The sequence below is a fragment of the Bactrocera dorsalis genome, chromosome 6 (assembly GCF_023373825.1).
Source record: "Bactrocera dorsalis isolate Fly_Bdor chromosome 6, ASM2337382v1, whole genome shotgun sequence".
In the NCBI taxonomy this organism is placed as follows: Eukaryota; Metazoa; Arthropoda; class Insecta; order Diptera; family Tephritidae; genus Bactrocera; species Bactrocera dorsalis.
In genome coordinates this window covers 33,655,567-33,680,291 of record NC_064308.1, presented here as the reverse complement: position 1 = coordinate 33,680,291, position 24,725 = coordinate 33,655,567, and the positions used below count along the sequence as shown (strand labels likewise).

Sequence of the window (24,725 nt, the reverse complement as noted above, 5' to 3'; positions counted from 1 at the left end):
GATTGTACGATCAGTTTGCCCAGCAGTGATATGGAGTATTGAAGAGATTACTCTGTGTGATCTTTAGTTCGAAATAGTAGATTATGAAGTACGCAAACGCAAAAAAATTTGAATTTTACAAAAATTTCTTCTTTTACTTCTTACTTTTAAACTAAGGAAAAGCATTATTTTTTTTTAAATCAGTATTTCGGAATAAAAAATTTATTTTTAGTTTGTTAAACTCGTACTTGAGATTATGTTTTTTTCAAAACGCTTTGAGTTAAAATGTTTATGTTTAAAAAATCTAACTGAAATATTAGTTCAATTACTTTTAAATGGATTGTTAGCATTCTTGGTAATAAAAATTTAAAATGCATCATTGGGCTCAATTAAATGAAGTTGGTTGTTCTATGGAAGACTTCTCCAGCCTGTTGAATGGGAGTAAAAGTATGGGTTAGTTCGTAAACGCAGTAATTTTGTGCAACCCTGCTGCATTCTTGCCGGCTGTGGTTGCTACTGCACAATCATTGCGATTCTACTGCCTTGCCATTGCAATTGTGCTGCGAAGAATTTTTTCGCATTTACGAACGCCAGAGAAATGGAATTTTTAATTAACGTAATTATTGATAACCAGGAAACTCAGAGTGAGAATATTTTATTGAATTACAATAAAAAAAGGATTAAACAAGTAAAGAGAAGAAATCTTTTACTAAAAAGTGATTTAAAAAATTCATGGGATCTAAATGTAAATAAGGCCTATTATTATAATATAATCATATTAATAATTAAAGTCATACATATGTAGAATTAGAAACCATTTTACTCGCTCTTCCATTTCGCCTTTGGTTCTACGCAGTTTCAAAAAAATTACTGCAATGGCTGCGACAATTTGCCGAAGTGCTGCAAACTGCATGCATTAAAAAACTTTTGACGAAGAGCAGTATTGCCGCAGGTTTTTTTGACGAACGCGTTGCCCCTGCAAATATGCAGTGCAACCATATTACTGCGTTTACGAACTAACCCTATTACACCAGGAGATGATGAACACGATTCCCTAGTCGTTGACGATGGAGCGAACGTTTCATTGCCCGACCATGAAGAAGTTTGGATAGCAATTACCCGTTTGAAGAACAAAGCGATGGGGGCCCGATGGATTGCCGGCCGCCTACTCAAGTACGGCGGCGAAGAACTGATAAGGAGCATGCAACAGCTTTTTTGTAGAATATGGTCGTATGAAAGCATGCCCGACGATTGGAATTTATGTGTGGGCTGCATAATATACAAAAAGAAATAAAGGTTCTATCTAGCGTTCTGTGAGAAAGATTAAAGTCCACCGTCAATAAACTGACTGGATCTTTTCAATCTGGCATTAGGCCTGGGAAATTCACAACCGACCAGATATTCACCATGCGCCAAATGTTGGAGAAGACCCGAGAAAAGAGAATCGATACACACCACCTCTTTGTCGATTTCAAAGAAAAGGAGCTGCCTTTATGCCACGATGTTTAAATTTGGTATCCCTGCAAAACTAATGCGGCTGTGTGAGCTGACGTGAGCAATACCAAAAGCTCCGTCAGGATCGGAAGGGACCTCTCCGAGCCGTTCGATACAAACGAGGTTTCAGACAAGGCGACTCTCTATTGTGTGAATTCTTCAATCCACTGCTGGAAAAAATAATTGAAGCTGCAGAACTTAATCGAGAATCTTTGCAATCTTTGATAAAAGTGGGCAGCTGCTGGCATATTCTGCTGATATTGATATCATTGGCCTTAACAAAGGCGCCCTTAGTTCTGCTTTCTCCAGAATGGATAAGGCAGCGAAGCAAATGGGTCTGATAGTGAACGAGAGCAAAACGAAATATCTCATGTCGTCGCACTTGTGACTAGGCACCCACGTCACTGTTCATAGCCATAATTTCGAAGTCGTAGATAATTTCGTCTATCTTGGAACCAACACCAACAACAACGTCAGGCCCGAAATCCAACGCAGAATATCTCTTGCCAACTGGAGCTACTTCGGACTGAGTAGCCAATTGAGAAGTCTTCTCCCGACAAACAAATATCAAACTCTATAAGTCACTCATTATTCTCGTGATGCTATATGGTGCAGAGGCAGGGACGATGACAACATCTGATGAGTCGGCGTACGCTAGCTACGTCATGTCGTCCGAATGGACGAAAACACTCCAGCTCTGAAAGTATTCAACGCAGTAAACGCCAGGGGAAGCGGAAGATCTCTACTTTGTTGGAGAGATCAGGTGAAGAAGGACCTGCCTGCACTTGTTGTTTTGAATTGGCGCCAAATTGCGAAAAGAAGAAACGACTGTTGTTAACTCGTCTATAAGAAAGAAGAAATTGTTCTAGGTTGGGAAAATAAAAATAGCAATATATTTACTCTATTTCTGCTCTAGTTTTAAGGGCATTACGCGCATTTTGCTGTATACTCTACTTTATGCTAATGGCAACGTGCCCGTAACTATTAGTTTAACTTTAAATAACAGTGTTATTTAAAATTTTTATTGGAAATAGCATGGAAATGCTTTTATTTCACGATTTAACAAAATCTTCTATTTCCTTTTTTTTTGCTCTGAAATATCTCTTCTTGACATTTATTATTGACCTTAACATTTATTTGTTACACATTAAATTTCATTTTATTATTAGTTTAGCATTAAATTATTTCCACTAATTGTTTACTCAATTAGTTATTTAACATTTTTATCTATTTTATATTTGCATATAATACAATATTATTAATGGTGCAGCATTCACAGATTTTCTGGCTTAATATTTTTTTTCTCAATTTTTAAGTTGAAATCAACAATATTACTTAAAACAATTTAAACATATTTTTTTACACATTTAGAATTTAATTCCGTTTTGTTTTTCATTACATTTCAACAATTAAGTTTTCAAAAAGGTAGAGGTAACATAAAATCTAAATCATATTTTTTTGATACAATGTTATCACTATATTTTAAAATTATCGTTTCATAATTTTTTAATATATGTTCTCTTTTTGTCCTTTTACAACATATTTTTTTTTATTATCATTAAGCATTTCAGTTTTAACTTTACTGTTACCAAAAATAGTTTTTCTAATTCTTCTGGATTTGTATCGGATTTTCTGCTTGTTTTAAGTATATTATAATAGTATAATAATATTTTTTTAATTTATTACGTTATTTTTCTTAAGATGTGTATGTAATATGAAAATCATTTAATGATTATGAGGAAAATTAGATAGTATATCTGCTGCGCTCAGTAGACTTTAGGTACTATTTGGAACCACATGCAGTTTCTTTATCCTATATATATTCCTGCATGAAAATGTTTACATATTGCAAAACAATTTTTTTGATAGTAAAAACCAAACCTTAAAATGTTATGATAGCTAAATAACAATATGAAGAATCGTCGATTAACTTGATTTTATATTGAGTTTTTAGCGGTAGCCGAAAAAACCATTAATCTTAATTCATAGATGCCAGTATGTAAAGAAGCATCTACATAACAACGTCCTTCATTTATATTGATAAATTGATCTAACATTTATAGTAGTAACTAGTTTTCTCTTTTTCAGTTTTTCTTTAATTACAACATGAAATAAGATTTATTTTATTAAGTATGCATTCTAATAAAATATAACTTTCAACATTTCCTTGGTTTTGTCGAATTAGAATTTCCACTTGTAATTGTAATTATTTTCTAATGTATAACCTCCGAAATTGTATTTTAATTACATTGCGTAAATTTTATTTTAGACTGTTAGCAGGGGTTTGAATATTATTATCGGCAGTGATAGACGATGTGTCGGACGATTTCTTCATTTTGTCGCAATAGTCGTTAAAAATGTCACGAAAGCGTAGCCAACATTTTTCTGGCACAGTTATAGCAGTGCGAAAATTACTTTTCACCTTAAATGAAATTCAAACATTAAAATTTTAATTGTAGTGCCATACCACGGAAAACTGTTTAATTTTTCCATTGATAGAAAATACTTTTACCTCACTAATGCGCATATAAACCCCACGATTATTTTGTCCAATATCAAAGTAAAAATTTTTATTGTCCACCTTCATGTGGCGTTCTTCGGGCAGATCACCTTTAAATCTGTTCAAATGTATTCAAGTAAATATGCAGAATGTTACTAAAATTATTAAATTATTAGATATATTACCATATAAAGTGGGAGCCCTATAAAACGAAAAACTCGAAATAACGTAGACAATACTAATATTTCCTTGATTTACATTATTATTCCTATAATAAAATACTTTATATAGCGTCACATTTACACTTTGTAACAAAATAATGATAATAATTCGATTTGCAAATTTATATGACGGAAGTCTGACGTTGAGCCATTACCGAGCATTTACGAAGCATTGAATGTCGCCAACGTTGCATCATTGCCAATAAAGAATACATATTATTACAGAAAATATTACATAACTGGCATACAACTTTCAAGCGTAACTAAAAGTGCAAGTTTATTTCAAAAATTCTTTTCACGGGTAAAATTGATGCCACTGCCTGTGGTGTGTCGTCCTATTTAATATGTCTATTTCAGTGCAACATGTTGCTACAGAGTATATTAAAGGTTGGTGATACAACAAAACTAATAGATAAAAGATAAGCTGTAACTTGAGTACAAATTGAGATAAGGTAATAAAACTTAGTAAACGTGCTCCTTGGTAAACAGCAGAGGACGAGTTTCTAGATAGAAGTTATCAGACAACTGGCACGCTGCCATTAAGCGAAAACCTATAAAGTGCAATAACTAACCACTGAATTCGGATATAAAATGGTAATTAGACAAAGGGCATCGCAGTAGCATGGGGCACCCGCGAACTAAATATTTTGAGAAACTGGGCGTGGTCCCGCCCCATAAAAGGTCTAATGTACATAACTTCTAAACCAACCAACGTCGCTAAGAGCAAATACTATAATAACCCCGAAAGTGCAAAAATGGATGCAATTGGATGATAACCCCGCCCACCCCCTTTAACCGTACTGTAAAAAACTACTAAAAGCGCGACAATTCCCACAACAGCCGTTTCTACGTTACATAAATTAACCCGGATTTTATCCGGCCAAGGGTTGTATTTTTGGATATCTAACCCCCTTTAGATCAGTAAGTTTTAGTATAAGGTTGTCATCACTGGAACAGCGCCTTGCAGCAGCGTTGCCCTTTATTCTCCTGATTCGTGTTGGCATTAAGTTCAACCCGGTCTCGGAAGAATTTTACTGCTGCGTCTGCGACAAAAGACTCCATCAAAACTTCCCATCGGTTAGGTGTAATACATGCAATGGATGTAGACATCTTAAGATCTGCTCAGGCCTTAAAACACACAGGGAGTGGACCACGAGTTACGAGGCCCCATCCCGCTAATGCACTACTGCGACCTTATCCTCTACGGCTGTGCAACCTGCACCTAGTTCGCGCACTGCGCTACACTCCATCAGTGTGACTAACAGAGGACCTTCACGGTCCATAGGAGCTCAAATAGGCAAAACGACTCCCATTCTGATCAGTAGGTATCAGCAGTATCTGCTGGGGTGCTTTCGCAGAAATCATAAAACACATACGAGAATCTAGAATGACTCTTGCGAAACTTCGTTCTCCTTACTGTAGTAGGTTATACTTCTACATCTCCAGAAACGACCCCGACATACTAAATATATGTCTTGCGTGCTATGAGTCCCCGTATGACTCTAATCATCTAACATCCCTTTCCCTACAGGACGATTCCGTCGAGACAGCCAACCGTCAGATGACAACCAACCCGAAGCGGGACCGGATACCGTTACAATAACTACAAGTGATAAAATAAAAAATATAAAGCGAAACATACGATGATTTATATATGTTTAATTTCCACCACTTTTTGTTTAAAACTAAAACAAATAGTAAGCAAAATCAATAATTGAATTACATACCCGCCATCATTGGTACCAAACTCTTCAAGTAAATCTGTGAGCGCATCGCGAAATTCGATCATTCCTTGAGCTGGTATAGCTATTTGTGACCTTGGCCCGCCTCTTGTTATAGTCTGCGATACCTGAAATACAAATAATGATTATGAAAACATACAATGCTAACGCATTTTAGGTTTTGATTTGGCTAAAAAAAAATAGGTTATCATTCCGAAAATAGGAAAACGCAGCGCTATTGAAAATTGACAATTTGTATACAAATTTAAGCAATTTTCCATACGATTGGTTATATTTATACTCTGGTACCTCTCTGAGGTTATTGGTGGTCAGAATTTTCAAAATATCGACAACAGTACAGCAACTGTGTTGCATATTTGCTGATGTGTAGACAAAAATTTACGGTTACCAATTTTTTGCAGAAATTACGCCTAAAAAGTGACGGTGTTGCCAAACATTCGCACAGAACGTGATACTTTGACAAATTTGCAATACTGTTGTCGCTACAACAACAAAATTCGCTCACGACATACATAAAGGGTGATTTTTTAAGAGCTTGATAACTTTTTTAAAAAAAAAAACGCATAAAATTTGCAAAATCTCATCGGTTCTTTATTTGAAACGTTAGATTGGTTCATGACATTTACTTTTTGAAGATAATTTCATTTAAATGTTGACCGCGGCTGCGTCTTAGGTGGTCCATTCGGAAAGTCCAATTTTGGGCAACTTTTTCGAGCATTTCGGCCGGAATAGCCCGAATTTCTTCGGAAATGTTGTCTTCCAAAGCTGGAATAGTTGCTGGCTTATTTCTGTAGACTTTAGACTTGACGTAGCCCCACAAAAAATAGTCTAAAGGCGTTAAATCGCATGATCTTGGTGGCCAACTTACGGGTCCATTTCTTGAGATGAATTGTTGTCCGAAGTTTTCCCTCAAAATGGCCATAGAATCGCGAGCTGTGTGGCATGTAGCGCCATCTTGTTGAAACCACATGTCAACCAAGTTCAGTTCTTCCATTTTTGGCAACAAAAAGTTTGTTAGCATCGAACGATAGCGATCGCCATTCACCGTAACGTTGCGTCCAACAGCATCTTTGAAAAAATACGGTCCAATGATTCCACCAGCGTACAAACCACACCAAACAGTGCATTTTTCGGGATGCATGGGCAGTTCTTGAACGGCTTCTGGTTGCTCTTCACCCCAAATGCGGCAATTTTGCTTATTTACGTAGCCATTCAACCAGAAATGAGCCTCATCGCTGAACAAAACAAAGCGCGAAACACATTTCGAACCGAACACTGATTTTGGTAATAAAATTCAATGATTTGCAAGCGTTGCTCGTTAGTAAGTCTATTCATGATGAAATGTCAAAGCATACTGAGCATCTTTCTCTTTGACACCATGTCTGAAATCCCACGTGATCTGTCAAATACTAATGCATGAAAATCCTAACCTCAAAAAAATCACCCGTTATAACTATAGCACCCCTATTGATACTATAAAAATAGATAACCCCGTTTACTCCCCACGGTACTGTTAGAAACTACTAAAAACTATTAAAACTGAAAGAGAATGACTAAATATTCCAAAGACATGGGCGAGGGTGTTAAAATTGGACGATGGACCCCGCCCACTTTTGGGTGAAATCCAATATCTTGGGCATTTTTCTCACATTCCTATGTCACAGTGCGAAAATGGGCGAAATCGGACTACAACCATATAGAAAAATTTAAATTCAATGAATATAATGGGAAACGGGATAAAAGATTGCATGAATAATTCCTTAAGAGTATACACCAAAAACTGTGAAAGTCCAACCAAAATTGTTCAAGCCCCTACGTACCGAATATATAGACCCTAGAACTTGCCTTTTGACCGAAAATATCGGTTAATGTATGGTATGGAATATACAATTGAGGTTTAGTATAACGATTTTTGCACTTCCGGGTGCCTTTAAACCCTTAATATCAGTCAATATGTGAGTTATATCAATGAAAATGAGAGATCATGTTTTACTCGTAACGGTGCATATAGTTTAGTATACGTATGTATATGGGCCATTCCATCAATTGGCGACATGGTTTTGTACCCGTGGTTCTCCGATTTTGACGAAACTTTAGAATATCATAATATAGACTAAAAAAAGAATATCTGTAAACTTTTTAGTGGCCAAAGTTGCTCCATTGTTTTTTGGCGCGCACTTCATGCAAAGTTGTCGCTATACGGCATAGTCTGTTCGCTTAGAAGGTTGTGTGAAAGAGGTAAATGTGTAAATTGTATTCTTAGACTTGAATTAAGAAGAAATCACAGTCTTCATTCATAAAAATATGTGCCATATAGCGACAACTTTGCATTTTTTTGCTGTTGATGGGATCAGAGTCCCATATTTTTGAACACTGATTCTTATGTTAAATTTAACGAGGAATCGAATGGAAAAGTCAATTTTGAAAAAAAGTTGGTGGAAGAGCACAAAAAACCGTATTTTTCGAAAATAATGTTTTTTTTGGATTTTGGGCGTCAACTTTGAATTTTTTTTGCTGTTCATGGGATCAGAGTCCCATATTTTTGAACACTGATTCTTATGTAAAATTTAACGAGGAATCGAAAAATAATGTCAATTTTGAAAAAAAAAAGTGGGGGAAGAGCACAAAAAGCGGGAATTTTGGAAAAAACATGTTTTTTTTTGATTTTGAAATTTTTTTTGGATTTTGAAAATATTTTTATCAGAAAGCTGAGATTTTTTTACATAAAAATGGATAACTTCAAAATTTTTTTCACTCAATTTTGAGGTCGTTAAAAAATAAAAGAAAAAGTCATTTTTTTGTTTGATCTCAATTTGAAGTGCGCGCCAAAAAACAATGAAGCAAGTTTGGCCACTAAAAAGTTTACAGATATTCTTTTTTTAGTCTATATTATGATAATCTAAAGTTTCGTCAAAATCGGAGAACCACGGGTACAAAACCATGTCGCCAATTGATGGAATGGCCCATATATAAAATTGCTTTGATTTCGTTGCTGACGGTAATTCACAATGAACGCTTAAAAATCTTTATTGTACTCAAAAAGTGCATTTAGCAATCATAGAATGTAACCACTTCTTATGATTGCCAATTTATAAACAATCTCTGCATTTTACTTGTAAATTGCATCAAATTTTTTCTTCCTCGTTCACGGAGTTTTCGCCACAAGTTCAACTAATTTTTTACTTTATTGTTTTGTTGTAACATTCTTCAATGATCGGTTCGTCGAGCTGTCTCAATGTAGTCATGTCAGTTTGTCTGTCTAAATGCTACTCATTTTTCGGAACCATCGATATCGGACCACTATAGCATCCAGCTTCCATAGAAACTGAAAGATAAATTCATGCCCTGGTATAATCCTTTTTATTGACGAAATCAAAATTAAGATCTTTTATACTCTTTTATACTACCAGAAATCAGAAAATATTTTTTCATTCACTCTCGAAATCTTCCAGCACATTTGGTATGTATGGTCTATACGATGGTGTTCCGAGAAAGCGATCTGATGGAATTACGATAGTGTTTCCAGTAGTAGTTTTGTTTTGTCGGCAAGAGAAAAGGCGCATGCCATCGGATTCGGTTTCTTAAGAGAATTTGTGCAGTGATTTCAAAAAGTTTTCTTCAACAACCGTAAAAAAAGTATTTAACAAGTGTCAATGCGGAATGTCAGTTTTTATGAGCTACACCCAGTGTGCCTAGAAAACGGCTACCACGGAATATAACGCCCACTTAAGGTGCGAAAAAATGCTGAGGCAGCAGGTATATCTATTAAAATCAGGAAATATTGAGTAGGTGAACTTGTTGACTCCGGATCCTCTGTGAGGCCACTCCGCAGCAGTGTATAAAGCGCTTTAAGCGCAAACCTATGGCATACACACTAGGGTGGGTCGATTCCGGAATTTTTTCGATTCGGTATTTCTAATAGTGCGGAAAAGTTGCCTTAGTACTTCCTGATTCCAATGCAACTTTTTGTTTTGAGATCGGATTGCATCTTCAACCCGAACCTCGGCCTTGAAATTTCGGAAATTCGCCTAAAATCGTGAAATTGTCTACCTAGCACCTGAAATACGCATCTCATGGCAAAATGTATAAAACAAAAGTTATTTGTCACGTCATTTGCTACCGAAATGGTATATGTGATCATGACCGTAGGACGAACCGTTCCCGAGATACGAGCGAAAAGGCGGCGCGCCATAGCGCAAGGTCAAAATTGTTGCAGCTCTCAGCTAACCTGTATTGGTCACCCAGAACCCACCGCGTGGAGGTAGCTGCTCTTCGGGTTCCTCCCAAGCCCAACCCAACCAACCAACCATATGTCAGGCTTGTTTTAGTCTGAATCTGTGTCAAATTTATTGATAAAATCAGATTTTGTACTAAACTTTGGCACTTGTTGCCTAGATTTCAGTGTAGAGCGTATAAAAAGATCACGAGATTGGGGGCCAATAACTTTAGAAGATGCCTCTGTCACCAGTTTGACGATTCTCTCGACTGCCACGGTGTGAGAGGGGAATTCACTAAATTTCCATACCTCTGCAGTGTCTCCCGACAGCCCTTTTATGAGTTCGTCGTTAGAAACTGAACAAAGAACTGGTGAAACAGTCAAGGTAATAGTCTTCCAGTTAATCATATCGTAATAAGTATTAGCTTTGAAATTCAGCTTTGGCACTTTATTACATCTAACTCTTCCATTTATGGTGTCAGACTCTGCTTCTCTCGCCTACATTGTTGTCGTCTGTATGAGAGTCTGACTGATCTGAATGGTCACGTGTTCTAGCTGATACTTTTCTAGTAAGTGTTGATGTTGAATGACGTTTTGAAAGCTTTTCTTTACGTTCATTTTTCTTTTTAATCTTTTTTGTTTCAGGTAGATCAACACTTCCAATGCGACCAATTCTTGTGGTCCTCTGGTCCAAGAGAAATGGTTGTTCATTGATAGGAACTTTCCTTTCCTTTGGACAAGTGCAAGAAGAAAAATAAATGCATTTACAAGCAGCGATGTCAAATAATTTTCCGGCAGAAGAGACAAAGTCGTCTCTTTTAGAGCTCAAACCTATTGGGTTCCTTAAAAACATTTTTTTAAGAGTCAGAAATTTCTTATGGTATGTGGTGAGCATTTGTTCAACTCTGGTGTGTGAAACTATCGGAATAGATGACTTTTTGAAAGTATTTTCAACCTTTTTTGCAACTATTTCTGTAACCTCTTTACTCCTAGGTTCATAGTTGTCGCCTCGGAGTCGCCCTATACCAAATCTTTCAAACTGATAACACAAAAGAACATCCTGGTAAGTAGGTAACTGGGACTCAGAGAGATTGTACGGATATATGCCAAACACAGGACATTTCTGTCTAAATTTAAATTTAGATACAGACATTTTGAGTTCTGTGTTTTGTTGAGAGAATATAAGTGATAGCACCTGGCGAAATCAACGACAAGAGTGAAGGAACTCGATGAAAAAATATTTATGTGGAGACCAGTCCGAACGTGTCGATGGCGCAGGGAAATGAATGTAAGTGATAGAACTCGGCGAAATCACCGACAAGAGTGAAGGAACTCGATGAAAAAATATTTGTGTGGAGACCTATCCGAACGTGTCCTTTGGCGTAGGTGAATGAATGTGAGTGATAGCACTCGGCGAAATCAACGTCAAGAAGTGTGGCCGCAAGCCGATTTTCACCTTGCGCTGTGGCGCGCCGCCTTTTCGCTCGTATCTCGGGAACGGTTCGTCCTACGGCCATGATCACATATACCATTTCGGTAGCAAATGACGTGACAAATAACTTTTGTTTTATACATTTTGCCATGGGATGCGTGTTTCAGGTGCTAGGTAGACAATTTCACGATTTTAGGCGAATTTCCGAAATTTCAAGGCCGAGGTTCGGGTTGAAGATGCAATCCGATCTCAAAACAAAAAGTTGCATTGGAATCAGGAAGTACTAAGGCAACTTTTCCGCACTACTAGAAATACCGAATCGAAAAAATTCCGGAATCGACCCGCCCTAATACACACTAGGTACATACTTTTAGACGTGAAGGTGTTGACCACACATACACACAATACAAAATCTGCTGTAGTGTATGCTGAATTATTGAGCAAATTTTACTTCAAATTGCAAAAAGAAAACATAAATAAATTATAAGAAAGTGTTGCTCCGCGACGAAGCTCAAATTAGGGTTGGTTTTATGTTAATAAACAAAATTTTCGCATTTGGCGTCAATATTAAACTTTACATCCTCAAAAAGTTTCTGTTTAATGTGCTCTATGAGCAGAGGGAATATGTGTCTATTGAAAGCCGTTCAAAATATTACTGTCAATATGGAACGCTACAGAGACATGCAATACGGCAGAACTATTTACTATACGCAGATAAGCCCGAGACGATTGACGTCTTGGAAGGGAATATATGTATGTACGTCGCAATTTCTGCAAAACCCTAATCTTTATAATACATTTTATTTTTGGTCATAATATTAAAAAAGTCTAACCAAAAAGCCATTTTTATCGAGCTGAAGTTTGTTGAGAAGGATGGAGTCATGTGTAGAAGTTCACGCAAGTAAGAAAAGTTCTCTGATCGCCATTCCCTTGGGAGTAGCCAGAAATGATTCTTTTACATATCGCCCAAGCACCTCACCGCTCCTGGCCTTTGACCAAGTATCCTCTGGGTAGCCTAAGAACAGCCGTTTGAAGGCGAAACATCCCCTGCATAGGGTTGTGAGCTGGTTCGGGACCCGCCACGTAAAAAACACCCCCAATGAACTAGAACAACAAGCCTCGAATGAGAGGCCCCTCTTGTGATGACGACCATGGTCGAACGTCTAGCCACAATCCCCATCAAAGCGAGGTTTTTCAACATATCGCTGATTTTCTCCCATTGCCTTCTATGAGCGCTTGGAGCGCACCTACGAGAACTGCCCCGCCACGATGTCAAAATCGTGCTTGGCGACTTTAACGCCAGGGTGGACAAAAAAGATATCTTTGGCGCAACAGTCGGTATTTTCAGCCTCCTCGAAAAAAAAAATCCCCAAATGGTTTTGATGCCGATCGACTTCGCCGGGGCCCGAAAAATGATTAGTTGTAGTACTACATTCCAACACAAGAAAATACATCAAGCCTGCCTGTCTCCGGATCGAAAAGCCACCAACCAGATCGATCATGTTGGAATAGACGAAAGACACATCTCCAGTGTTTTAGATGTGCGTGCGCTCCGAGGTCCTAACATCGACTCGAAAAACGTACGCCAACAAACACAAGGAAGGTTCGACGTCGAGAAGCTGCAATCACAACAGACAGCCGAACGATTTTCTACTCGGCTTGCACTATTCTCTGAGAGCACTCGTCAACAACTCGGTATAAGGGAACCGATGCCCAGAGCATACTTAAATTATGGAGGGAACACTTCTCCAGCCTGCTGAATGGCAGTGAAAGTACAACGCCAGGAGAAGGCGAACCCGATTCTCCAATCAACAACAGACCACATTTTTACCATGCGCCATGCTGCCTTTATACCACGATGTCTGAATTTGGTATCCCCGCAAAACTAATGCGGCTGTGTGAGCTGACGTGAGCAATACCAAAAGCTCCGTCAGGATCGGAAGGGACCTCTCCGAGCCGTTCGATAAAAACGAGGTTTCAGACAAGGCGAATTGTGTGAATTCTAAAATCCACTGCTGGAAAAAATAATTGAAGCTGCAGAACTTAATCGAGAATCTTTGCAATCTTTGATAAAAGTGGGCAGCTGCTGGCATATTCTGCTGATATTGATATCATTGGCCTTAACAAAGGCGCCCTTAGTTCTGCTTTCTCCAGAATGGATAAGGCAGCGAAGCAAATGGGTCTGATAGTGAACGAGAGCAAAACGAAATATCTCATGTCTACAAACAAGCAGTCGTCGCACTTGTGACTAGGCACCCACGTCACTGTTCATAGCCATAATTTCGAAGTCGTAGATAATTTCGTCTATCTTGGAACCAACACCAACAACAACGTCAGGCCCGAAATCCAACTTAGAATATCTCTTGCCAACAGGAGCTACTTCGGATTGGGTAACCAATTGAGAAGTAAAGTTCTATCTCGACGAACAAAAACCTAACTCTATAAGTCACTCATAAATCCCATCCTGCGCGTTGGTCACGGCGAATATCGCATTCGATGGAACGATGAGCTGTACGAGATATACGACGACATTGACATAGTTCAGCGAATTAAAAGACAGCGGATACGCTGGCTACGTCATGTCGTCCGAATGGATGAAAACACTCCAGCTCTGAAAATATTTGACGCAATACCCGCCGAGAAAAGTAGAGGAAGAGGAAGACTTCCACTCCGTTGGAAGGACAAAGTGGAGAAGGACCTGGCTTAGCTTGGAATCTTCAATTGATGCCACCTTGCGACGAGAAGAAACGACTGGTGCGCTGTTGTTAATTTGGCTATAACCGCGTAAGCGGTTTCAACGCCAGTAAATAAGAAGAAAGTTTGTTGAGAAATAAAGCAAATTTTTTTTCTAATTTCGTTTTTTTTGCATGCTAAGTACTTATCGGATTGGCCAACGAGTAAATATCACACACATTGTTTCTGTAAAGAAGATCAGCATGACACACCAGCACAATTTGTCTTTTGAAAATGCGTCGGAATATTTCACAAATGTTTTTATTATATATTTAATTGATGTTTCGAATAAAATGGTGAAATTCATAATGCGATATACAAATTTTATTTTGATAATAAATATTGATACATATACTTACTCGTAAAAATCGACCACGCGCATTTTCTTTTAAATCTAAATAATATCGTCTATTATCTTTGATCATCATCTCCGATTTTAATTTTCCATCCTCAGGGAGGTTATCTGGATTTGGTGGCCCTGCGAATTTGACTGCTATGATTTAAAATGTATGTCTAAATATGTTAGTATATATTGAAGGTAATGGCTCAATGTAGCATTAGTTTGTTACCTTAACTTCGAAAACTGGTAAAAATTAAAGAAAATGTAACAAAAGGCATGAAATAGGTTTGAGGACATCTTTACTTAATTTGCTCCGAAGCTGTTAAAACTTAAAATCTCAATTAGACAGTCGGGATATTCATTTCTACCCATTTGACTTTACATCATATATCGGTCATAAAAATTTCAAAATAAGTAGACAAAATAATCAAAAGACAAATTTATTATTTAGCTAGTACCTACCTTAAAACAACGATTTTTTCATAATTATGTGCATGATCCATTAATAAAATAAGCAATTATATAATATAATGGCTAACATTTGTCGCAGCTTTGACTATATTTCCGATCTGGAAAACTTTACCTTAACAAACAACTATTAGGTCTACAACTTTGCTTCCGCCGTTTTGTTTTTGTAAATTTAAGGCTTTATTGTATAAAAACGGTTCAAATGTGTTTTTCTCCCTCAAAAAGCAATGCATAATTAACACACGAAATGCTTTTTGATCCATTATTTTGTAAACTAGCACAAGTTGCTTTACAAAAATTCTATATTTTTTTAATACCTAATAGAAATCATATAGATGGTAGTAGTAGAGTAATAGTATTATCTATGTATGTGTCAGCCTCAGTAAAGCGTGAACGGGTCCTCAGCCGCACTTTTCTTGGATTAAAAAAAGAAAAGCAAAATTTCGCGCAAATGTCGAGAACTCGGCTCAAAAAGTGACATTTTCAGTTGAGAATAAGTTTGGGATGCAAACAGATCTCTACAAGTATTTTGTTGGGTTAATGTTGATACAAATGTCCAAGATCGATATAAAACGATTTAATCGACCAGTGCTTGACCCTAGAGACGTCTATTGGAAAACAGTGGAAACAAAGTAGACCTACTATTTGGAGGGACTTTATTCTCGACGGTAAAAAAAAATTCTTAAGAATTGCAGAGAGATGATCGAGAATATACGATCAATTAAGTTTCGTAATAATTCAGAATTACGGAGGACCCAGTGACGATGCTTGTTAAATGTGTAGAATGGAAACGAATGAATGAATTTCAATTTTCAACACAGTATTTGAAAAACTATGTTTAGTGATGATTTTCGGGATTACAAATAAAAAATGATAATTTAAATTCTTAGTCGTTTATTTTTTTTTTATAAATTTTTTATATACATGCTCACAATTATGTTAAAACTCTCCTTTACCCTTATAATTTTCATTTATTAACGGATCTAACTCTGTCTTGTGTTATTTACGCAAATTTGCTAACAAAGGCGTTAGTGGCATAAGTCTTTGCTTAAAATTACAATCTTTGTGTAGTCGACTCCAAAAACTAGGTCAACTTTTTTATCAACCTTATTACATAAATTTTGCTTCAAATATATATGATTTTCAAATACTCACCCAAAGAAGCATAATAATCGCTAAATGTTGAAAGATGATCACGGAATTCAGCGGCTGTCGATAAAGCCAAATACACTTGACTACGTCTGCCATCTGCACCAATCTAGAAATAATATATTGAAAAAAGTAGTCAAAATTCTTAAATATGATGCATCTCCTTTATTGCACTTACCTCTGCGACTTTGATGAATCGCCCACGTCGATTTTGTTTCACATCCAAATAAAATCGTTTCGATTGTATTTGTAGCATTTTTGTTGCCAATTCTTGTTCACTTTGTTGTGCACCGGCTTGAGCTGATATAATTAAATAAATATAAAATGGAATAATATGTAATAATAAAGGTTTACCAGTATTGCCACTAAAATGATCCTACTTTTAAAAACAATCTATATAAATTATATAAAAAAAAGTCCTGTTAGTTACACTATTTTTAACTCAAGAACGTCTGATTTAGCTGAAAATTTGTGGGAAGGTAAATTAGAGCAGACGGATATACGATTTTTATCGCGTTCCCGTGAGACGCGACATTAAATGTCGTATAACAATGTGGAATCGGTAAGACCTGTCTAATATCGCACAAAAAACCAAAAAACATAGAATCGAATCACCAGAGAAAAAAATACCGGAATAGTTGGAGCAAAACGAGATTCAAACGGCAACGATTAATTTTTCAGTGGTGCTGTCACGTACTTTAATGATAATTTCAAATATATGGTTCCGTTGATAGGGCTACAGTTTTCCTTGTAGGGTGAGAAAACTACAATGTTTATAATTAAATATTAAAAATTATAAACTCAAAGAAAGTTTGCCCCAATAATTTTTAAATAAGAATACAAAAAATGCCTTAAAAGAACTTATTTTTGATCGGACGGTTTGTATAGCAGCTATGTGATATGGTCCGCTATCGGCGGGTTTGGCAAATGAGCAACTTTTTCAGGAGAAAAGGAAGTCTGCAATTTCAAATCGATATATCAAAAATTTGGGACTGGATCGCTTATATATAGAAAAAGGGACAAACGTACATGGCTAAATCAACTCAGCTCGTCACGCTGTTCATTTATTTTACTCGTATAGGGTCATCCACGTTTCCTTCAGAGCACTAAAAATTTCGTGACTAACTTAAAATACTCTTTTCAGGGTCAAAAACTAAAAATTCAAACTTAAATTCATTTCTAGTATAGGAAAGATTAGTTTTATTTTTTAAGATAAGAATTTTTAATTTCGAACAATTTTATTCAAATGTATACAATAAAACTGCATTAAATATTAACCAAATATCCGGAAATACTTTAGGATAAAATGTTCAATGTATTGTGATGGTTTAAGTCGACCCAGAACAGAAACAGAAATGGAAATTTTTATTATATTATTAGTTTTATATGTTATATAAGTAACAGAGTTGCCACTCTAGTACGAGTCTCAACGATGGGGGAAGATTGACGACAGATTGTCGAGTATGGTGTTAAGCTTTGTACTGGACAATCCTACGGGTCCTCACTCGGAGTTTGAATCCTCTAAAACCTTTAGGGTTCTCTAGATTTCCTGCTAAAATCAGCAACGCCTTTGTAGGCCTCCAATTGAGGCTTATACTCGCCGAAGATTTGGCTATCCCCTCTAGAGGAGCCGGGCGAAAAGCTCCTGAGACACATTAAGCTGTAGAACAAAGTTATACCTGGTATAGATGAGGGGCAGCTGATCAAGGAGGAAAAACCCAATAAAGCAAGCAGACAAACTCTGGTGGCCATTTTCGATGAGTCCATAGATGCTCTTAAGAAGACTGACTGCAAAATCAGCTTCAGCATTTGCAAGGCCAGGCTAAAAATTTTCCATGCTTTTGTCCCAATTACAGCCCAGCAAATATCACAATGGTAAAGGTAAAACAAAAGGAAAATCATGTCTTCTTGGTTTCGGCATACATGGCCCACAACGAGAATATACCACCGGCACCACTTATAAGACTAGTAGATCACAACAGGAAGGAAGATGTCCTAATAGGGTGTGATGCAAACGCAAGTTCTAGTATAAACACCAGAGGTGAGTCACTCTTACAGTATATTCTGAATAGCAATTTAAGTATGTGTGTATATGCAACAAGGCCGATAAGCCAACCTTTATTTTCCCAAGCTCTGATAGGTTTCAGGGGTCGGAGGAAGTGCTGGACCTCACGCTATCAACAGACACAGACAGTTTCGTTGTGGATAACTGGAGGGTGTCTGATGAGCCTTCCATGTCGGATCACTCCTGGATATTTTTCAGCATTCGTGAGAAATACAGTACTCCTCTCAAATATCGGAAACCTAGAAGAACAGCATGGAAATATTTAACAGTATAGCAACAAAATGCCTTGAAAATAGAGACAATAGGGATATCAGTAATCCTCAGGAACTAGATTCAGAAGTAGAGAAAAAATCTTAACTACAACTTTCAATAAATCTGCTCCGCTCACAGTTCTGAAAAAGAGAAAGTCTCATCCTGGTGGATCAATGAGCTCAAGAACGCAACTAAGGAAAGCTTTTAATGAGAGTTTTAGAACCAAAATCTGGCAACCATATGAAGATATCATGAAAAGATACAAAAAAGCAGTCAGGAAAGCTAAGAATGACTCATGGCGATCTTTCAGCACATCGATAGAAAGTTGCAGAGAAACCGCAAGGCTGAGTAAAATGCTATCCAAAAAACATCATGGGAGTCAGCAAGCGCCTATAACGAGGATTCAACCAGAACCACCGGTAAACGCAACTAATTACCGAAGCCAGATAGTAGACAACAGCAAACTCAAACATGCCATAACTAGTTTCCCACCATTTAAAGCTTGACGTCCAGACGGGATTTGCCCATACCAATGCCAGTGGTTCTAAGGCTTGAAAATATATACAAAGCTAGCCTTCAACTGTCTTACATCCCAAGAAGTTGGAACATAATTAAAGTGGTTTTCCTTCCAAAACCAGGCAGAAGAACACACGATAATACCAAGGTTTTTAGATCTATAAGCCTCACCTCTTTTATGCTAAAGGTTCTAGAAAGGCTAATGGCGGATAAGTTATCGAAGTCCCAACATGCGTACATAAAGGGCCGAGCAACCGAAACTGCTCTTCACGAGGTGATAAGTGTAATCGAAAAATCACTACACTACAAAGATACACCATGTCTACATTTCAAAGATATAGAGGACGCATTCAATAATGTAGAAGTAAATGGTATCATCAATTCTCTGACACACGGTGGCATAAGCGACACTGTGTGCAGATGGATACAATCGATGCTTGAGAATAGAGAGATTATAGCATCAAATGGCGCTGCAACACAAACAAGTTATGTGAATAGAGGGACTCCTCAAGGAGGGGTCCTCTCCCCGCTTCTATGGGTTGTAGCGCTGAACAAAATACTACTCCAATTAAACGGTGGAGGAGTGAAAGCAGTAGCACAGGCAGACGATATAGTGTTGTTGGTATCAAGCATGTTTCCTTCAACAGTCAGCGGGATTATGGAAAGAGCACTACGAAGGTTAAACCTATGGGTTAAGAACAATGGACTAGGTGTTAACCCAAACAAAACAGCTTTGATGCTATTCACAAGCAGAACCAAAATCCCTCAGTTTCAACTTGATACTAACGGTCTCTCTATCCCCCACAACTAAATACTTGGGGGTGGAAATTGACACCAAACTGTCCTAAAAATAAATATAGAAAAAAGAATAAATAAAGCATATATGGCGTACTATACTTGCAAGAGATTCAATCATGTGGATGTATACGGCTGTCATAAGACCTATACTTATATATGGAGCTCTGCTATGGTAGCCAGGGCTAAACAAATAATACAACATTAGAAAATTAAATGGAATACAAAGAGCAGCATGCGCAGGTGTTGCTGCTGCAATCAAGTCATGTCCGACTGACGCGCTCAATGTATGCTCTGCTATAAGAATAAAAGAATTGGGAGGTTGGTTCAATACGGCTGTCATAAGACCTATACTTATATAAAGAGCTCTGGTATGGTAGCCAGGGCTAAACAAATAATACAACATTAGAAAATTAAATGGAATACAAAGAGCAGCATGCGCAGGTGTTGCTGCTGCAATCAAGTCATGCCCGACTGACGCGCTCAATGTATGCTCTGCTATAAGAATAAAAGAATTGGGTGGTTGGTTCAATAGGATAGGAAGATACAATCTCAGTCTATACCGACGGGTGGACTGTGGAGTAGGCACGGTGGTATTTTCCATTGATGTAGATATTTCTTTCTTTATCCGTCTACCGAACTCGGCTAGCATCTTCCAAGCAGAAGTACTGGGAATAGCAAAGGCCTGCGAAGCTCTATTGGATAACCACAAGAGGATACCTAAAGCAGCAATATTTATAGATAGCCAGGCGGCGTTCCTGGCCTTGTCTTCGCCCATGACAAATTCCAGTATAGTCCATAATTGCAAGAAAACACTTAGCTCAATAAAAGATAAGCTCCACCTAGACTTGATCTGGGTTCTCGGCCACAGGAACATTTTCGGCAACGAAAACGTTGACGAGTTGGCAAAGGCAGGAGCTTTCATCAACGAATCCGAGCTTTTCTCTGACTCATTTCCTGAATCAAGCACTTTGGTCATCACAATCTAAACTTAATTCGTCAATGTACACTTACCCTTGCTTGTAGAATCGAAGTCACTTCTTCCACTTGTGCCTTCCATGCCGCTTGCATTGTATTCTGAAATAATTAATTATATTACTAATTTAAGATATATAATATCCATTTGTGTATATCTAAAGATTTTAAGTTATAGTAAATATTCAATCTAACTGTTTTTAATATAAGTTCTAATCGAAAGAACGATCAATCTGTAATAGAGCCAATTCCCAGAACAGACAGTTCTACGTTGTTGGAATTGATCCGGATCTTATCCGACCAAAGGCTGTTATTTCAAGAATTTAACCATGTTTGGAGTAAATAAAAAAAAGCTCGTAGAATACAACACGTGGACAATTAATTATGTGCAAATAATAACTAAATACTCAGTAAAGTTTGTAGAAAAATAAATAGTATAAACCAGTATTGCCTTCTATGAGCGCGCCTATGAGAGCTGCCCCGCCACGATGTCAAAATCGTGCTTGGCGACTTTAATGCCGGGGTAGGCAAGGAAGGTATCTTTGGTGCAACAGTGGGTAAATTCTCCCTCCACGAGAAAACATTCCCAAATGGGTTACGGCTCATCGACTTCGCCGGGGCCCGAAATATGGTAATATGTAGTACTAGATTACAGCATAAGAAAATACATCAAGCCTGCCTGTCTCCGGATCGAAAAGCCACCAAACAGATCGATCATGTTGGAATAGACGAAAGACACGTCTCGAGTGTTCTAGACGTGCGTACGATCCGAGGTCCTAACATCGACTCGGACCACTATCTGTTGCAGCAAAAATAAGCACCCGCCTCTGTGCTGCAAAAATCGCACGTCAACAAACACAAGGAAGGTTCGACGTCGAGAAGCTGCAATCACAACAGACAGCCGAACGATTTTCTACTCGGCTTGCACTCCTGCTCTCTGAGAGCACTCGTCAACAACTCGGTATACGGAAACTGTGTGGCATTTCAAACTCCTTACGTACAGCTGCAACCGAAACCATTGGATTTCGGAAAGTGCAAAAGAACAGCTAGTACGACGAAGAGTGCCGTGCCGCAGCGCACAGTGATTCGCCTGGATCATAGAAGGCGGACAAAAGTCAATGTAAACAAACAAATAATTGACAGTACTCTGATTATAACAACCCTTGATATGTCAAATTTTTAAGTAAGAATTGCGCAAAATATTCTACTACGGTTAACTACAACAAGTTTAATCGAAGTGATACGGTATTATCATTTTTATGTTTTCAATTTAAATAAAAAATACATTATAAATAGTGATTTAACAAGGTTTGGAGAGGAAAACACGACTGTTGATGAAATGGAATTTAATTTAGAAGGTATGTATATATATCTCATGCAATTTAGTACTTGGTTTGCGTTTAGCTAATACGTTGTACGGGGTTTTGAAAACTCATATAAAAATGTTTGTGTTTTTTCTTATTTTCAAGATTTTAACGTATGCAACTTTTTTTATCCACATATATCCAAGCTAATGTTTGAACATTGTACAACGGTAACCTTAAGCTATGCAATGACCTTTGATCGAGTACCACATCTTTCCCCCATCATTTTTAGTTATTTTTTTTCCAGATCGAGTTGGCTTTATTTCAAAAAAGGAGATATTTGAAGAATGGCGAAAATGTAAAATAGAACGAAATTCCCGGTTACTTAATTATGTTTTGACAAAATTTAGTACTACAGATGTAACGCCTGATACACAGAAGGAGATAAAGTTAAAAATTTCGAGTGTTTCGTCAAAATTTTCGAAAAAATGGACTGCAGCAAATATGATGATTGAACGTTTTTTAAACAAAAATCGCAGTTGGTTAGAAGGAGCAGATTTACAATTTCACCTACAAATGGAACATCCTGTCCTACCTCATCAACTGGAAGTAATCGACCTCAAAGTAGACCAAAAAAAAAATTTTAATAGTCGTCTTTTAAAACGGAAAAACGAAGGGTCGAAGACTTACTCGAATCGCGAAGTGCCATCGAGTTGACCGTAGCCACTGAAGTAGCAAATCTTTTGGAAACATAGCTACTTCGATTAAAGAATGTTTGAAATCTACAGAAAAAAAGAAGTCTGGTAATACTACATGCGAAGGCAGGCAATTGACAAGTGATGAGGCATTAGCTAAGTTCTAAGTTCTAAGTGCACACGTTACTCCTATAAACAGACGCGAAAATGGTCATTGAAGGCGGGACATAAAGTTTTTTCATCCTATTTTAGTTTACGTAAGTGTTAAAATTTGTGTTACCCTGCAGATGAGCATATCTTGGTAACAGAAACGCGCGCCGAAATTAAACTTCAAGTCATTTTGGATAAAACCGCTAAACATTTAATTGAAGCGCAAAGTGAAGTTTTCAAAGAAAATATATCTTCTAAGTCATCATTCACACTAATCAGCAAATGGGGATGTGACGGAAGCTCCGGCCATAGCGCTTATAAACAGAAATTTGAGAACTGCGATGCTACTAATAATTATCTGTTTGTTTTTGCTATTGTTCCATTGAGATTGAGTGATGATGCCAGCTAAAATATTTTAAAGCTTATTTTTTCAAAGGAAACAACTTATTTTACTACATCATAAACTAACAAGGTTTTGGAAGTAGTATCTCAACTTAAACTCCCGATTTCGAACATTTCGCGAACACCACACCAGAAAGCAGTCACGTATTGCCATTAATATAGATTTACTACATATGCTTTTAATAACATCCGATCCGGTAATCAACTCACTCAGAGAAGTTCCTAGAAAGAGAACAGATACATTACCGGAGAAAGTTCTAAATTTAATTATCGCGCCTTCAATACCATCAAAAGTACCACGTCAGGTAACATGTGACCATGACGATAAAGATTATCTATTATCTTATTCAGATGAATTTAACATTGATGATGAGTCATTCATTGAGTAATGATATAGTAGTATTAAACATTTTGTTGTTGTGTGTTATTGTTTTTTTTATGTTATTGTTATTATTAGGTCTGTTGGTAAAAAATCCCTTACTAATCATCGCGTTTTTCATTAGTTGAAATGTAATGGACTTATGTATTAGTACGTATTTTATATATTCATGTAAATGCTATTGTATGTTCTGAAATTTAAAAAAAATATTAGGTCTACAACTTTGCTTCCGCCGTTTTCCAATAGACGTCTCTAGGGTCAAGCACTGGTCGATTGAATCATTTTATATCGATCTTGGACATTTGTGTCAACATTAACCTAACAAAATATTTGTAGAGATCTGTTTGCATCCCAAACTTATTCTCAACTGAAAATGTCACTTTTTGAGCCGAATTCTCGACATTTGCGGGAAATTTTGCTTTTCTTTTTTCATTCCAAGAAAAGTGCGGCTGAGGACCCGTCCACACTTAACTGAGGCTGACACATACATAGATAATACTATTACTCTACTACTACCATCTATATGATTTCTATTAGGTGTTCAAAAAATATAAACTATTTGTAAAGCAACTTGTGTTAGTTTACAAAAAAATGGATCATAAAGCATTTCGTGTGTTAATTAAGCATTGATTTTTGAGGGAATTAGGGAAACAACTTTTGGACCGTGATTATACAGTAAAGCCTTAAATTTACAAAAAAAAACGGCAGAAGCACAGTTGTAGACCTAATAATTAAATATATTTTTTACACAATTTTTTGTTTTCTATTCGTAAATCTAAAAAAATATATTAATTTTTCAATGAAACTTAAAATCATTGTATTAAACGATACACTGTGCAGCGTGGAGAAAAAGGGCTGCCTACCCCGCAACGTTACGATCAACCACAACACGTGCGGGATGGGATAGATACCGAGAGT

At 37.1% G+C, this 24,725-nt stretch overlaps 1 protein-coding gene across 11 annotated transcripts in view; it reads right to left on the bottom strand.

Moving 5' to 3' along the window:
* Positions 1-2,333: 2,333 nt before the first annotated feature.
* LOC105225047 (transcriptional activator protein Pur-beta) overlaps positions 2,334-24,725 on the bottom strand; it is a 72,525-nt gene continuing 50,133 nt past the window's right edge. For 8 of the 11 annotated variants that reach the window (XM_049460782.1, XM_049460776.1, XM_049460779.1 and 5 more), the window contains 7 exons: positions 20,917-20,979; positions 16,453-16,574; positions 16,281-16,383; positions 14,677-14,807; positions 5,922-6,043; positions 3,986-4,091; positions 2,334-3,895 (listed from right to left, as the gene is read on the bottom strand). In XM_049460782.1, the coding sequence (XP_049316739.1) occupies positions 3,734-3,895; positions 3,986-4,091; positions 5,922-6,043; positions 14,677-14,807; positions 16,281-16,383; positions 16,453-16,574; positions 20,917-20,979 (809 nt within the window). In that variant the 3' untranslated portion in view covers positions 2,334-3,733. Of the gene's footprint in view, positions 3,896-3,985; positions 4,092-4,158; positions 4,242-4,387; positions 5,798-5,921; positions 6,044-14,676; positions 14,808-16,280; positions 16,384-16,452; positions 16,575-20,916; positions 20,980-24,725 lie in introns of those variants that run through there. The other 3 variants (XR_007423276.1, XM_049460780.1, XM_049460784.1) reach the window with 3 other exon arrangements.